The sequence below is a fragment of the Biomphalaria glabrata genome, chromosome 6 (assembly GCF_947242115.1).
Source record: "Biomphalaria glabrata chromosome 6, xgBioGlab47.1, whole genome shotgun sequence".
NCBI classification, from domain to species: Eukaryota; Metazoa; Mollusca; class Gastropoda; family Planorbidae; genus Biomphalaria; species Biomphalaria glabrata.
Window position 1 is genome coordinate 7,295,514 of NC_074716.1, and position 16,401 is coordinate 7,311,914.

A 16,401-nucleotide genomic window follows, 5' to 3' on the forward strand; every position below is an offset into this window, starting at 1 on the left:
TGCGTCGGCTGACTACACACACACCACTACACCCATTTGTGCCACCACCAGGTTTATAACACTGCCCCCTCCTTAGATCTGTCCGTCCCGGACAGAATCAACATCATGGCATTGGCTGTGAGGTTTCATCGCTGTAGGTGGGGGTCGATCGGTGGCAGTTGGCTTGCCCCTTGAGCTTGATGGAGCCATCCATGTTGCAGTCTGCTTCCTTCTTCTCCTCCAGTTGGCCTTCAACTGTTTGCCTCGACGTCGTGCTTTAATCGCCACCCACGTCAAATTTAGTAAACGTTTTCTTCTTTTCCTCCAGTTAGCCTTCATCTGGTTGTATCGACCTCGTGATCGCATGGTCATCCATATTGCACTCAGCAAAAGTCGCCTTCTTCTTCTTCTCCGCCAGTTGGTCTTCGTGTGGTTGCAGTGATATCGAGGTTGCATCGTCATCCATCTTGCATTCAACAAAAGTAGTCTTCTTCTTCTCCACCAGTTGGTCTTCATGTGGCTGCAGTGATGTCGTGGTCGCGTCGCTCTCTTGTCGTTCGGTATTGAGTGCAGCCGTTTGGCACATGGAGAGGTATAGGATGTAAGGGCTGGAAATACCAAGATTGTTGGCAAAAGAGGTGGCTTCATAGGGCTTTGCGAAGAAGGACTGGGATGGGCTTCAAATCCACAGGACAGGGAATTGTGGGACATTTCATCATTTTCAGCCTTGTCTGGAGGGCATGCTCGTGGGGCAGGTTGGCAACACTCCTCGTGCAAAGGTCCCTCGTCTTCGGCTTCAGGCTCCATTCGGCTTTCCTCACCACCATCAGGACCTCTCTCTCTCGTCTCAGTATCGGGCCCATCACTTGTTGGTTTCAGACCTTGTCGATGACTTTCGTCTTTCAAATGTCCATCAATGTCAACGTCAGACTGCCTTGGATTCTCTTTACCACCATCAGGACTTTCCTCTCCAGTCTTGGCAGCTGGACCAACGTCTGTTAGGTTCGGACCTGGCTGGTATCTCTCGACTTGCATATGTCTCTCAACGGCTTCGTCAGGTTTCAATGGGTCCTCATTATCACCACCAAGGCTTCTCTCGCTGAGCTTAGCATCTGGACGAACGTCTGTAGGGTCCAAGCCTCGCTGGTAGCTTTCATCATGTAAACGTCCCTCAGCAACAGGCTTGTAGGCAGAATCAGCGTTCTCTTGATCTGTTTTGCTGTATGAGGTGCTCATATCAGGTAAAGCTTCAGCACAAGATTCGTTCGAACTATGGGCAGCTTCCATTGTCTCTTCATCTGTCTCTTTCGGCTCCACAGGTCTGTACTCCCTGTTTTCAGATTGACAGGCAGCACCACATTCATCAGCATTGCCGTTGTCACTGCATATTTCTTCAAAGCTTTGTTCATTGTTTAACGATGGCGCAGCTCCTTTATCTTTCATGTCTCCTTGGTCGTACGGGGTTTCTTCCAACACGTCCATCGTCTTCACCATGGGGCTCGTGATTTCCTTCACCGAAATATACATCTTTTCAAGCTTGGTACAGGTCTCTTCGTTGGACTTCTTCCATGTCGTATTCATAGCCCGCAACTCTTCCTTCCATTCATCTAGCTGTTTGTGCAAGAGCTCTCCTAAAGTTGGTTTAATTTCAAACAGATATGTGTCCGGATCTTCCCCTTCTTCCACAATGTCTTCTCGGAGGCGTGCTTGTAAGGTTTCCTTCTTTCCGCCATTCTTCAGCCCTCGTTCACGCAGTTCTCGCCTCAGTTCTATAAATTCAAGTTCGTACAGCAGTTTCAGACGAGCCATAGTAGATCCGATCCAATCCGATTCCGATCCGATCCCACTTCTGACACCAGTTGTTACGAATCTCACTATCCAGGCTCTCTGCAAATTGCACCAAACGACACCACCAACTTAAAGAACTTGACAACTCTGGGCTTGAAAATAACGTAATAGTTTAATGTCAGTAAATAACAGCCAATACTGTACAATTGGCAGCAAGTAACACAAGACTGTACAAATATCTCTCCGCCGTATCAACTCTTGCACTGGTCTCTCTGTCTCGTCTCGGACTTGTACTGAGCCGTTGTAACGAACTGTAGATCGGGAAATTGTGACTGCCTGGTCTCTGATACCTTCGCTCTTTATATAGGGTCCCTGCTGGCCTTCTCGAACCGGACAGAACGCCGCTCGACGTTTCCAGGTGATCAGATGACTACAACTCTCGTGACGCTCCTGAGCTCTGTTCACGTCGGCGATCCTTCCCGAACTGTCCTGTTGACACTCGACTCGGCTGACAGTTGTAACTCGTCACGGTTGACCGCTCGTCTAGCGCTGGCCTGGGGCGATTTGCGTCGGCTGACTACACACACACCACTACACCCATTTGTGCCACCACCAGGTTTATAACAATATAATTACCCAATGTATTAAAAACCTTTTTGTCTTTAACTAAATCGGCAAATAACTGAAATTCATATATAGCGATTTCTGTAGCAGAGACAGACTAATAAACATAGTCATGGTAGAGACAGAGTTAGACTAGAAAACATAATCATAGTAGAGACAAAGTTAAACTAGTAAACACAGTCATAGTTTTCTTCTATGTTTGAGGTCTGATCCAATTTTCCAGTTTTTTTTTAGTCCTGTGCGAAGCCCCCACTAATTGGAGGCTCTAGGCGGCTGCCTAGTTTGCCTATGACTAAGGCCGGCCCTGATATGTGCCTCTCGGAGAGCTCAATGGACTCTACTTCTACTCTTCTAAGGGTCCCGCGTTTTCCCCTTCCAACGAACGGCTTGCTGGCTATTACAGAACACAGATCAAAACTATTGAACTTTGGTCCAAACTGATCGAGCCAAACTCCATGCTGCACGACACTCAAGAACATTAGACCGACATGTTCAACATTTATTTAATGTACACTTCCCCTTTGAACTCTACATTTGCATGTCTATTATGTACTTTTAGAGGCTTCTTTGCGTTTGTTAACAGCGCGAAACAATTTAAATTATTTGTTGTTTTTTTATTATTTCAGATTTTTACTCGAGAGTTTAGAAGATCTGGACAGCAGTTTAAGAAAATTAAACAGTCGGTTGTTTGTTGTCAGGGGACAGCCTGCTGACGTACTCCCACGGCTGTTTCAGGTGAGTTGTATTATAAGGAACCCCTTGACATAGCACATTGGTTTCCTCTAAGCCAGCCCACCTCATCATGCAGGGCATCTCCTGCATCCAGTGGGGTGTTAATGGGCTGTACCAACATTTATAAACATCTCCCTAAAAACGTAAAAAATGTTTTCAACATCTAGGCTGCAGTGCATTATCTTTTATAAAGGATTTCTTAGCCGTTTATACCAAAACACTATATTTCACACTTTTTCGTTTTGGAAATTTGAAAATTGAGTGTCCATGTCCAGTGGCGTAGCTAGGAATTTGCCATCATTTGGGTGGCCGGGGGGGGCTTGAACTCTTTGGGGGGCCCCTGCATGTATTAATTAATATATAATGTAAAAAAAAAAATTCGAACACTCAAGTGGGGGCCCGGGGGGATTTTCAAATTCTCCCCCCCCCCCCCACTCTAGCTACGCCACTGTCCATGTCTGCCAATAGTCATTGTAATACGTATTATTATTCACTGCTATGAGATTAGAAGACAGCATTGTATTTAGATCTTCCAATAAGTAAAGTCTAGACTCAGTAAGTTCATTCCGGTTATTATGTTCTTATTTATGTACACATCGTTTGTCATTACCGTTTTACACATTTTGTTTTTTTGGTCTCTTCCAGGAATGGGGAATAACTCACCTGGCCTTTGAGGAAGACCCAGAGCCTTATGGGAAAGAGAGGGACTCGGCCATCTCCGCTCTAGCTCGTGAACTCAGCATCCAGGTCATCACGAGGTCATCCCACACACTATACGATCCCAAAGTGTGAGTTGTTTTACTTTTATAGTTTGTATTGTTCATGACCCTCTTTGACATGTGTAACAGATTTGGCGTAAACATTGTATAGGTTATTGTATGATTTACAAACACCTTTCAATAAGAAAAACGTATCTTTTAGTTTGTTCATCTTGATGTACGCGAAATGGAACAAAAAAAAAGTTTATTATTGAAAGAAAAAAAAAGCTTGCTAGGTGCCAAAATGGTGAAAAAAACAAAACAAATAAATCTACACTGCTGAATTTCTAGATAAAAGCGTGTAGGGACAGTGTTGTCCAATCGAGCTCCATTGAGTATATATATACATACATACACAGTGGCGAAGCAATGAATTTGGGTCCCAGGGGCCCTGCTTCTTTAGGGTCCCAGCATTTTGACATTTGACATAATGACACAAGATAATTGTACTTAATAGATATATATGGCAAATGTGTGGAATACATGCAACATGGTCACTAATTTACATTAAAACATGAATAGCAATATAACATGGCATTGCCTTAATATTTAATGTAAAAAAAAAACAAAAAAACAATTGGGATACTCATTTAGGGGAACCCTCAAGTGGGGGCCCAGGGGGATTTTCAAATTTGGACACCCCCCCCCTTTTCCACCCACCCTAGCTACGCCACTGTATATATATATATTCAGTGTTGTTATTGTTTTTTGTGACGATACGCACCAGTACGGCGTACCAGCACCTTTTTCAATGTGGAGAAAAATTTATTAGTTTTCTTGTATTTTAACGTTTATTATTAATTTATTAGTAGTGAAAAGTTAGAGTACCGGCACCTATACAAAAAAGCACTCTATATATATGTGTGAAGAGAAGATATTATTATTTTTTTAAAAGTCGGCCACTGTTGTCTGATCAATATTACAAATAAATTAGGTTTAGGAAAAAAAAAACCACACACACACATACAAGATATACAACCGTGCCCTGACTCTGTAACAATCCTTCTGGCAGGTAGCCCTGACTCTGTAACAATCCTTCTGGCAGGTAGCCCTGACTCTGTAACAATCCTTCTGGCAGGTAGCCCTGACTCTGTAACAATCCTTCTGGCAGGTAGCCCTGACTCTGTAACAATTTCATCATGAAATTGCTCTGGCTATTTATCCTAATAATTACTAAATACATACTAGCTGAACACAGAACCAGATCTACCTTAGTCAACACTAAACTTAAAAAAGAAACAACAGTCATAATCAATCATCACACTTTAGATCAAAGCAACTTAAAAAATAACCTAACATACACATCTATAACACTAAAGAAGATTACCCATCACAAATGGAAGTTCTCAATCAGACACAGCAGAAATAAATACCTATCACTGTTAATATTAATAGCAGGAGATGTAGAGTCAAATCCAGGGCCTAGATCTAAAGATAGATGCAACATCTGCAAAAAAGTATGCACCATGAAACAGAAAGCCATTCAATGTGACACCTGCGATGAATGGTACCATGCATCATGTCTCCATATGAATACACCTGTGTATTATGCCTTAGGCAACAAAGATGCATCATGGCACTGTGTACCGTGTGGGTTACCTCAGTTTACATCAGGACTGTTTGATTCCTTTGATACAGACACTTCTAACCCATACAACATCCTAAACACCATCCCAAACCAAACTCATCAACCACTAGCCAGATCCACTCCTGTTAAACCTAAATCTACTAAAATTAATACAACAGCCTCACTAAACAAACCTACTAAAGAAGTAACACCAAAATACCTTAAAACCTTAATAATAAATTTTCAAAGCATTAGGAACAAAACAGCAGATTTAGAAATTTTATTAGAATGTGAGAAACCAGACATAATTGCAGGCACAGAAACTTGGCTACATCCTGAAATTTATAATGCAGAAATTTTCAATAGTAATTATGAAATTTTTAGAAAAGATAGGGCTGATAATCATGGAGGAGTTCTTTTAGCAATAAAAAACACTCTTATAGCAGAAGAAATTACCTTACCTAACTCAAAAAATATAGAATCAACATTTTGTAAAATTAATACCACCTCAACATCCCTAATAATAGGCAGCATTTACAGACCACCAAATTCTAGTTTAGAATACATGCAGGAACTATGTAATCAGATTACGACACTTAAAGAGACAAATAAAAATGCAGTTTTTTGGATTATGGGTGATTTCAACCTACCTGATATAAATTGAAAAACACTAACCATAGATAAACACCAAAACCTTAAGGACATAAATGAGCTTTTCATAGAAACTTTACACAACCTAAGTTTAGATCAAATCATTAAAAAGCCAACTAGATTAAACAACACATTAGATCTCTTCTTAACCAACAGACCTGGATTAGTAGTTGATTATGATATTATCCCTGGTCTATCAGACCATGAGATAATAAAAATACACAGTCAGATAAAAGCAGTAGCCAATATAAAACCCAAAAGAAAAATCTTACTCTGGAATAAATGTAACCTAACACAACTACACCAAGCTGCATTAAACTTTCAACAAACATTCTTATTAGAAAAAGACATTAACCAACCAGTCGATGACCTCTGGAATTTCATTAAAAACCATCTTAAAAGCATTATAGAAAATCAAATACCAACTAAATACACATCAAACAAAATAAATAAATGCTGGTTTAATAATAGACTAAAGAAGCTTTGTAAACAGAAGGAAAACCTATATAGAAAATTTAAAGAAACTAATGCAGAAAGAGTTTACAAAAAGTATATAAAAATTAAACACTTAACCCAAAAAGTAAGCAGACAGCTGCAGAGTGAATACATAAACAATGTAATATCTAAAGACAACAACAAAAACCTATGGTCATACATTAAGTCTAAAAAAATGGAAACAACAGGCGTAGCGCCATTAAAAGATGAACATAACATAATACATAATGATAATGAAACTAAAGCAAACATTCTAAACAAATACTTTGCATCAGCATTCTCAGCCCCAGGAGACAAAGACATATTACTGAATTTGAACCAAGTAGACAACATAGAAGATATAGTAGTACAAGAAAATGGAATTCAAAAACTATTAGCCAACACCAAACCAAATAAAGCTTCTGGACCTGATGGTATTCCAGCTAGATTACTCAAAGAACTAAGTAATGAGCTAGCCCCAGTGTTCAAAATACTCTTTCAGGCTTCACTTAACCAGGGCAGAGTACCAAAGGACTGGAAAGAAGCTAATGTCACCCCCCTATTTAAAAAAGGAGAAAAATCTGACCCAGGAAACTACAGACCAGTATCACTTACCAGCATCACATGTAAAATCCTAGAACACATAATATGTAGCAACATCATAAACCACTTAGACAAACATAATGTCCTCACACCATACCAACATGGCTTTAGGAAATATAGATCATGTGAAACACAACTAATAGGACTAATTGATGATTTTTCAAAAGGTTTAGATAATAGTGAACAAATAGATGCTATCTTACTAGATTTTTCTAAGGCTTTTGACAAAGTTCACCACCATAGTTTGCTTAAAAAATTAAAATATTTCGGCATTAATGGTCCACTGCATCAGTGGATTAAAGATTTTCTGATAGGGAGAGAACAAACTGTAATAATAAATGGCTCTAAATCAACACCGATAATAGTAAACTCAGGTGTACCTCAAGGAACAGTCTTGGGTCCACTACTATTTTTAATTTACATAAATGATTTACCAAATTACATTACTTCAGGAACAAAAGTCAGATTATTCGCAGACGATTGCATAATATATAGAACAATAAAAACAACACAAGACACAGATATTTTACAAAGAGAATTAGATGAATTACAGAAATGGGAATCAAATTGGAGCATGTCTTTCCACCCAGAAAAATGTCAGTTGTTAAGAGTAACAAAAAAACTAAAACAAATTAATTCCACTTATCTTATTCATGGCAAACCAGTAACACAGACTAAAAACGCAAAATACCTAGGTGTTATAATAAATGAAAAACTGTCATGGAATCCACATATTGATGAAACTACAAAAAAATCAAACAAAGCATTAGGATTTATTAAAAGAAATTTCTATAAATCAAATAAGAACATAAAACTAAAATGTTATTTAACCTTGGTTAGGCCAATAATAGAATATGCATCCTCTGTTTGGGACCCCTCAACTCAAGAAAACATTAAGAAACTAGAACAGACACAAAATAGAGCAGTGCGATTCATAACAAACGAATATTCACATTTGACTAGAGTAACACCTTTAGTAAAATCACTAAATTTAGAAAGCCTTCAGGACAGAAGGCTCAAAAGTAAAGTAGCAATAATACATAAAACACTGAACCATAATCTTCAAATACAAAAACAAAATTTAATAAAATACTCTGAAAGACACAAAGATAAAGGCACATTCCTCATCCCATATGCTAGGACAAATTTGTACAAATATTCCTTCTTCCCTAGTGCTATTAGAGCATGGAATGGGTTGCCTGAGCTAGCCAGGAAAACCAGTGACTTGGCAGAATTTAAGTCATTGGTTAATATGCATGACTAAATGCATGACGCGTAGGACGTAATCATCTTCTTTTTTGAAGTAACGTCTGTATTATATAAGAAGATAAGAAGATCCTTCTGGCAGGTAGCCCTAATCTTTTCATCCAGTTCTGAGAGTATGATAAAAAAGACGTTTGACTTTATGATGAAAGGATCAGAGAAAACAAAAAGTAGACTACCTTTCATCGCTTAACGAACATTGAACTGAAATGTCCACATCTGAACTATTTCCCGCATCATTTGGCCGCTTCGCTTTCTACTGGGGCATGAACACCTCAACCAGATGGCGCTAATGAGGTCTTAGAAGCGCATGCTTTGAATGAAGGCACGTGGGAAGCGGGATGAAGACCTGGCAGTGTCAAAGGATTCAAGAGGGGGGGGGAGTGAGTCATGTTGGAGCAGCCGCTGGTAACCGACGAAATACATAATTACCTAGACATTGTAGCAGATCATAGTACATGTCAAGATTAGTTCATAATCATAGTTACGTCAGGTCGTAAGTACAGTCGAGTTCTCCCTCTCTGACACCCACGCTGAACTGTAAACTTGGAAGGAAGACGCTGACAGTTTCGGATGTTGAAGATTTTGATGTCATAATAGAGAAACAGCAAAAGAGGAGGAGAAAGGGAAATGAAGTATACTACTCAAAGAGTTGGCGAATGCGTAGGAGAGAAGCCGAAACCCCTGTCGAACTCCGCTAAAAAAAGTAGATCCCTTCCGCACTGAAGTACTCAATAAACCGTCAACTCACGTTCGTGAAATTCATGTCTGCGCCTTGAACTTGAACTTTTCTGTTTTCCCCCCTCGCACCCCCCCCCCACTCGCACCCCTTTCCCTTCAGCGTTGCCCCTTACACTCGGCCGTCACCGCTTGAACGTTATTTCATAATGGTTAATAGACGCCGGTTAACCGACAGACCTTCTCCGTAATTATAGCCACTGCCCGCGCAAGTCTCCCGCCAGTAAAATCAAACAATATTTGCATAATGGTGAGAATGTCGCAACACAAAGAATTTGGGTGGAGATTTGCGGGCATTACGTCACGTATTTAAAACGACCTATTTGTTGGACGATATATTTGAGTCGCACTTTTCGTTAGTCATAATTAGATAACTTTTTTTGTATGCAAATATATAAACTTGGCTGTGGTGCGCGCATTTTTTTTTAATGCCTGGGGCCATTTCCGACCTGTGTAACAGACCACATTACCGCCTAAATGAAACTTATCTTCTGTCATTATGCACTGTGTGTTCACAACTTTTTAAGGGCCGGATAGCACCACGATATTGGCTCAATATGGTCACGGGCCCTAGATACATTTAGTTTCAAACTAAGTTTTGTTCGATTATTTTGTTGGAAAAAAGAAAACAGCCCTATTTCTATTTCCGGTTTTAATCCGGCCCCAAAACAATCCATTTTGTCAGTCTATTATTCGAACTAAAGCTCAGATAACACAGGCTAAACCTTTTTTTTTCTCTCATTGCAATCTCACTAAAATACCATTAGCCTATAAGTGATCAGAAGAAAGAATGCCAGAGGGGTGCTATTGTTGAAGCTGACTACTTCAATTCTTAATGATTGAGCTTACAAGAAAGTCAATGTCACACCAACACCATCGAACTGATGGAGATGTTTGTTTTATGAATGCTCTGATTACTGATATTAGCCTCATTTTGGAGATGTTCCTTTTGATTGTACAGCATGTCTGCTAGAAGATATATATAAACAACTGAAAGCTGTTTCTTTTATTCTCTTTGGACATTCAGTAACTCAAGTCATTCAACTGTAAGGTATCTTTCAGCTTAAAGCATCTTATAGCAACTCGAAGGCCTGTTGTAAACTGTTGTACGTGTTTCGAATGTTCCTTCAGAGTTGAAGATGATCTACTTCCTAGTCCTAACTTCACGCAGGATGACCGGGGGGTGGGGCATTGGGCAGTCCCACAGCCGAGTAGGAGTTAAAATTAAGTGTTGGTAAAATGAAATGGATAGTTCTGACCATGACTAAGACCTTCGTAATATGAAATGGATAGTTCTGACCACGGCTAAGACCTTCGTAATATGAAATGGATAGTTCTGACCACGGCTAAGACCTTCGTAATATGAAATGGATAGTTCTGACCACGGCTAAGACCTTCGTAATATGAAATGGATAGTTCTGACCACGGCTAAGACCTTTGTAATATGAAATGGATAGTTCTGACCACGGCTAAGACCTTTGTAATATGAAATGGATAGTTCTGACCACGGCTAATCTGTTTACATCCTACCTGCTGAAATAAGCCCGCTGATTCAGATTGATCAGATATATCTCTGATAGGGCCTTCCTTTCTTACCCGACATCATGAAATAACCAAACTATGTACGTGCTTGTAAAGGACCTGGAACACTGCACTGTTTTGCTGTTGGCTTATAATTAGTTGAAAGTCGCGCGTCTGTCATGAAAATAAAAATTAACTTCGTGAGTTGTTCTCTATACTTGCCATGTTTGAAAATGTACGTGAGCAATTGTGCTCGCGCGTGTGTGTGTGTGTGTGTGCGCGCGTTCTAACTTTATTGTATGCCTATGAAATGGACGCTTAGATAACCTTTACCACCCATGAGTTCACCAAGTTGGCGTTGGATGGTCACGTGACTGTAATCAGCACTTGATAGTAGCATAATTACTTTAGATCTACATCTTTGTCCTTTGAAACGTGTGGGCATCAAACGGTGGATCACTTGACGCCTTCTGTTCTCAATGAGAGGCAAATCGTTTCAAAGCAGAACCGCTTTCGGAAAATGCTAAAATAAAAAAAATAAAAATCCAGGACGAAATAATATTGCTCTTCAAGTTTGAGACAAGCCGTGCATAGTTAAAAGAGGTCAGTGTGGCATGGCAGTCAAACATATCAGTATTATACAACAAAGGCATTAGATCAAAGATATGCTTCAATTCGACAAGCTAGCGCCATGCAATAAAAGATAGGCCTAGTGAACGCTTTGAAGCAAAGGATGTCCAGAAACGTTCTTCAACGTATAGGGGTTAGATCCTCCCGCATTAGGTGGCAAACTGTCTTCATAGAGACCGGTCCCCGGCGATGTTAACAGCCTCTTCCCAACTGGTGACCACAGCTTTGGGGAAGTTTGAGATCGGTCCCCGGCGATGTTAGCAGCCTCTTCCCAACTGGTGACCACAGCTTCGGGGAAGTTTGAGATCGGTCCCCGGCGATGTTAACAGCCTCTTCCCAACTGGTGACCACAGCTTCGGGGAAGTTTGAGACCGGTCCCCGGCGATGTTAACAGCCTCTTCCCAACTGGTGACCACAGCTTCGGGGAAGTTTGAGATCGGTCCCCGGCGATGTTAGCAGCCTCTTCCCAACTGGTGACCACAGCTTCGGGGAAGTTTGAGACCGGTCCCCGGCGATGTTAACAGCCTCTTCCCAACTGGTGACCACAGCTTCGGGGAAGTTTGAGATCGGTCCCCGGCGATGTTAGCAGCCTCTTCCCAACTGGTGACCACAGCTTTGGGGAAGTTTGAGATCTTCCATGAAGTTGCGGCTCTATGTTATACGAGGACATCCTTGTTTGGGTCTCCATGTAATTGCTATCTTTGGGGCGCGCGACTTGAACGGTGTGGGAGCTGAAGTAGCGTTTCCTACATATTGTGTTCATGAAATAGCGTTTCCTACATATTGTGTTCATGAAATAGCGTTTCCTACATATTGTGTTCATCAAATAGCGTTTCCTACATATTGTGTTCATGTTTATTGGAAAAAAAACTGAAGCATTGTGTGTATGGCTTTAAAAAAAAAGTGAACAGCACAGCCAATACCTGAGTTTCTTGTCAGCCCAATATTTGAACTAGTGCGCCCAACATTGGCACAGGATCGTATCATCAGGGGAAACAATGTCACGTCTTTGTGGTTCACAGCCTTCGTGAATACAGTCCTTAACCAGCTTCCCTACTTTGCTCATTCGAACTCGAGCCAAAATATTTGCAACGATTGTTTCACTCTCGGTTCTTGTAAAGCGGCGAACACAAAGTACAGATCAAGAAGGAAACGGGAAAAAGTTGGTTACTTGGAAATTATTCATTAAAAGGAGATTCCCTACATCAGATTTTTAAAAATAATCTTAAATCAACTTTAAAAAAAAAACGGGACGTTGGTCGTCCCGCCCGGACGTCTTATAAAAGGCTGTCCCATTAGTCGGGACGTCTTCATTATCATATTAACGGATTTAGAGATCTTATTAGAAAATTTCCTATTCCTCCTCCCCAAACCTGAACTTTATTCAAGCGTGTAGAAGGAGAAGTTTAAAAACAAACAAACATTAAATCTAATTAAGATTCGCATGCTTGGCACGCGACGGAAGTGCATGATTGATTATGACAGGTGTTAACTGCTGTGAGTGCACTCAACTTTGGAAGCTACACTCACTGCCAACTACACCGTAGACCCAGCGGACTCAACCTGGGGGGCGTACAGCCTCCGAAGTCTTTTTGAAATGCCACGCGTGGAAAATCCTGAGAAATGTCTCCTGGGAACGGCAATTAAATATAATGGCCCCAACAGTGGGCTGACCTTAGTAGTAAATATTGCCCCTACCTCGCTAGCGAAATGGCTGAATGGCGCGGCCGTCAAGACTTACGACATAATTGACCATCGAAGTGAAAACTGTTTTATACAGGCTGAGACTTAATCCTGTCCAATGTGTTGCTACTATAAGTATGTAGATAGTTGCAGTGGTACATACTGTAAATGTTTCATATAGGCTGGGACTTAATCCTGTCCAACATATTGCTACTATAAGTATGTAGATGGCTGCAGTGGTACATACTGTAAATGTTTTATACAGGCTGAGACTTAATCCTGTCCAACATATTGCTACTATAAGTATGTAGATGGCTGCAGTGGTACATACTGTAAATGTTTTATACAGGCTGAGACTTAATCCTGTCCAACATATTGCTACTATAAGTATGTAGATGGCTGTAGTGGTACATACTGTAAATGTTTTATACAGGCTGAGACTTAATCCTGTCCAACGCGTGGCTACTATAAGTATGTAGATAGCTGCAGTGAAACATACTGTAAATGTTTTATACAGGATGAGACTTAATCCTGTCCAACGCGTGGCTACTATAAGTATGTAGATAGCTGCAGTGGAACATACTGTAAATGTTTTATACAGGCTGAGACTTAATCCTGTCCAACGCGTGGCTACTATAAGTATGTAGATAGCTGCAGTGGAACATACTGTAAATGTTTTATACAGGCTGAGACTTAATCCTGTCCAACATATTGCTACTATAAGTATGTAGATGGCTGCAGTGGTACATACTGTAAATGTTTTATACAGGCTGAGACTTAATCCTGTCCAACGCGTGGCTACTATAAGTATGTAGATAGCTGCAGTGGAACATACTGTAAATGTTTTATACAGGATGAGACTTAATCCTGTCCAACATATTGCTACTATAAGTATGTAGATAGCTGCAGTGGTACATACTGTAAATGTTTTATACAGGATGAGACTTAATCCTGTCCAACATATTGCTACTATAAGTATGTAGATAGCTGCAGTGGTACATACTGTAAATGTTTCATATAGGCTGAGACTTAATCCTGTCCAACATATTGCTACTATAAGTATGTAGATGGCTGCAGTGGTACATACTGTAAATGTTTTATACAGGCTGAGACTTAATCCTGTCCAACGCGTGGCTACTATAAGTATGTAGATAGCTGCAGTGTTACATACTCTAAATGTTTCATATAATACACATTCATACTAGCGAGAAAGTTATTACATATTTTTGTGTGAAAAAAAATGTGAGTGAATGTGTGTGTGTGTGGAGGGGGGTATCGTACACATTTTTTTTTTTTTTGCTTTATGAAGGATAGGCATACGTGTAGAAGTCGTGGCTGAGGTTGTAATGTAAACCTCTTCTTATGATCAACTAGCAACCACTTTTGGTTCAGCAGTCAACTATTTTGTTCCCACCTCACGTCCATTAGGGTGTTAAAAAAAATACAGAGCAATGTCAAGTTCTTCCACTTATTTCGTTCAAGTCTTAGCGACTCGTACCTTCAATGCTATGATTTGTACATCCCTTTGGGACTCCATAACCTGACGTTGGACTGTGGCTTACAATGTCCTGATCACTATATCTGGTAATTGAGGACTCGTCCTGCTGTTACCGAAGGATGGAGTTATAAAGAAATACATTCCATTTTGTTTTTAATGAAAACTTTTGCTCTTCTAATGCGGAGTTGTTTCTGTTTAAGACGAGTTCTATCTCCCTTGAGTTAACTTTATGATTATTTTATTTTCTAACGCGAGGTTGTTTCTGTCTAAGAAGAGTTCTATCTCCCTTGAGTTAACTTTATGATTATTTAATTTTCTAACGCGAGGTTGTTTCTTTCTAAGAAGAGTTCTATCTCCCTTGAGTTATCCTTATGATGATTTAATCTCATAGACATAAATAAATATAGACTGGCCAATTAAAGAGTTTTATGAAACGAAAATTTGTGACTTGCAATTTTGTGTACTTGATTATAAAGCATTTATGAGCAGTATAAAAGTTAAGTATTCATATCTATACACACCTATATATATTGTAAATAAGGAGGCAGTGTAGTTTTGTTTAATCTCTAAGAATGAAGATCATGCAATTTTTCATAATTCGGAAATCCGAATACAATAGATATACATGTTTTCAAGTTACATGAAGTTACTTCCTTTTTCCAGTCTATATTTATTTATGTCTATGTTTAATCTCTAATGCGAAGTTGTTTCTATTTAAGAAGATCTCCCTTGAGTTAACTTGTGATTTATGATTAGTATTGAGATAGTCTACTTACTGTAAGACAATCAGGGATATTTATTGAGACTAATTGCTGCTGTTAATAATGTGTGTATAAATAACATTAGAATTGTTCAAAATGGTAATGGTCACTGGTTCTTGAAGCTTAGAAAGGTTAGAAATAATTATTGTACCAAAAGTAGGTACACTTCCCCCTCCCCCTGGTATGTATAAAATTATTTGCTTTGAGTGTATCGCTACCGACAGGGCGCCTAGTACAACCTTATCAAAGTAGTGGAAACACTTACATCGTATGGTGGAACGTCTGTATGATGGAACGTCTGTATGATGGAACGTCTGTATGATGGAACGTCTATATGATTGATGCGTGTAGACATAATGAGTTGACTAGCAGAAAATAGAACCCTTATGACAAACACTTCTAGAGAAAAATATTTTAAGTCGAACTGCCATTCCAGAAGTTTATCTAATTGTGTAACTTTTGGTATATTTTGTTATTCGTTTCTTATCTTATAAGTTGCATATATTCCTTGTAAAAAAGAAGACAATTACGCCTTTTGCATAATCCTTGTGTTCGTCTAATTGTGCATGTTAAAATTGTTAATTATACTTAGACTAGTTTTCATGGCTGATTCAGGCAAACTCCTCCCGTGCTCTAATTGAGCTAGAGAAGAAGGATCACATGTAAGAATTTATCCTAGCATATGGAATAAGAAAAGTGCCTTTATATATATATATATTGGGTATTTGTAAGTTATATTTCAATGTTCTATCTATTATTTCTACTTTACTTTTTTATTCTATTGTCCTGAAGTGTCTCTACCTTAACTCTTTCTCTCCGTAATTATTTACCACATTCTGGTGGAATCAACGTTGGTATCGTCAGTTAGGGGAGTAAGAGTTAAGTGACTTTACTGTCACGTGTTTTCGGTTCCCTCTTTGGCGTCATGCACTTGACGGAGGGAAGCTGGACATTGTTGACCTCCTATAAGACTCTTATCTTATCTTATCTTAAGACTACATGTAGATAGGTTTGAGGTCTCCTTACTTTCCAATCTTTTCTCCTAGAGCTCTAGAAGGTGAAGGTCACCCACAGGCGCGAATTATTTTAATAACCGCAATCGCTAGCGCCCAGTTTCTCCACACTAAGAGC

The 16,401-nt window shown here is 39.7% G+C and overlaps 1 protein-coding gene across 1 annotated transcript in view; it reads left to right on the forward strand.

Annotated features, from left to right (window-relative positions):
* Nucleotides 1-16,401, forward strand: part of LOC106066275 (cryptochrome-1-like) — a 43,857-nt gene that overhangs the window by 16,950 nt on the left and 10,506 nt on the right. Inside the window, exons 2-3 of the mRNA XM_056034243.1 lie at nucleotides 3,018-3,126; nucleotides 3,769-3,911. Of these exons, the coding sequence (XP_055890218.1) occupies nucleotides 3,018-3,126; nucleotides 3,769-3,911 (252 nt within the window). The remainder of the gene's footprint in view (nucleotides 1-3,017; nucleotides 3,127-3,768; nucleotides 3,912-16,401) is intronic.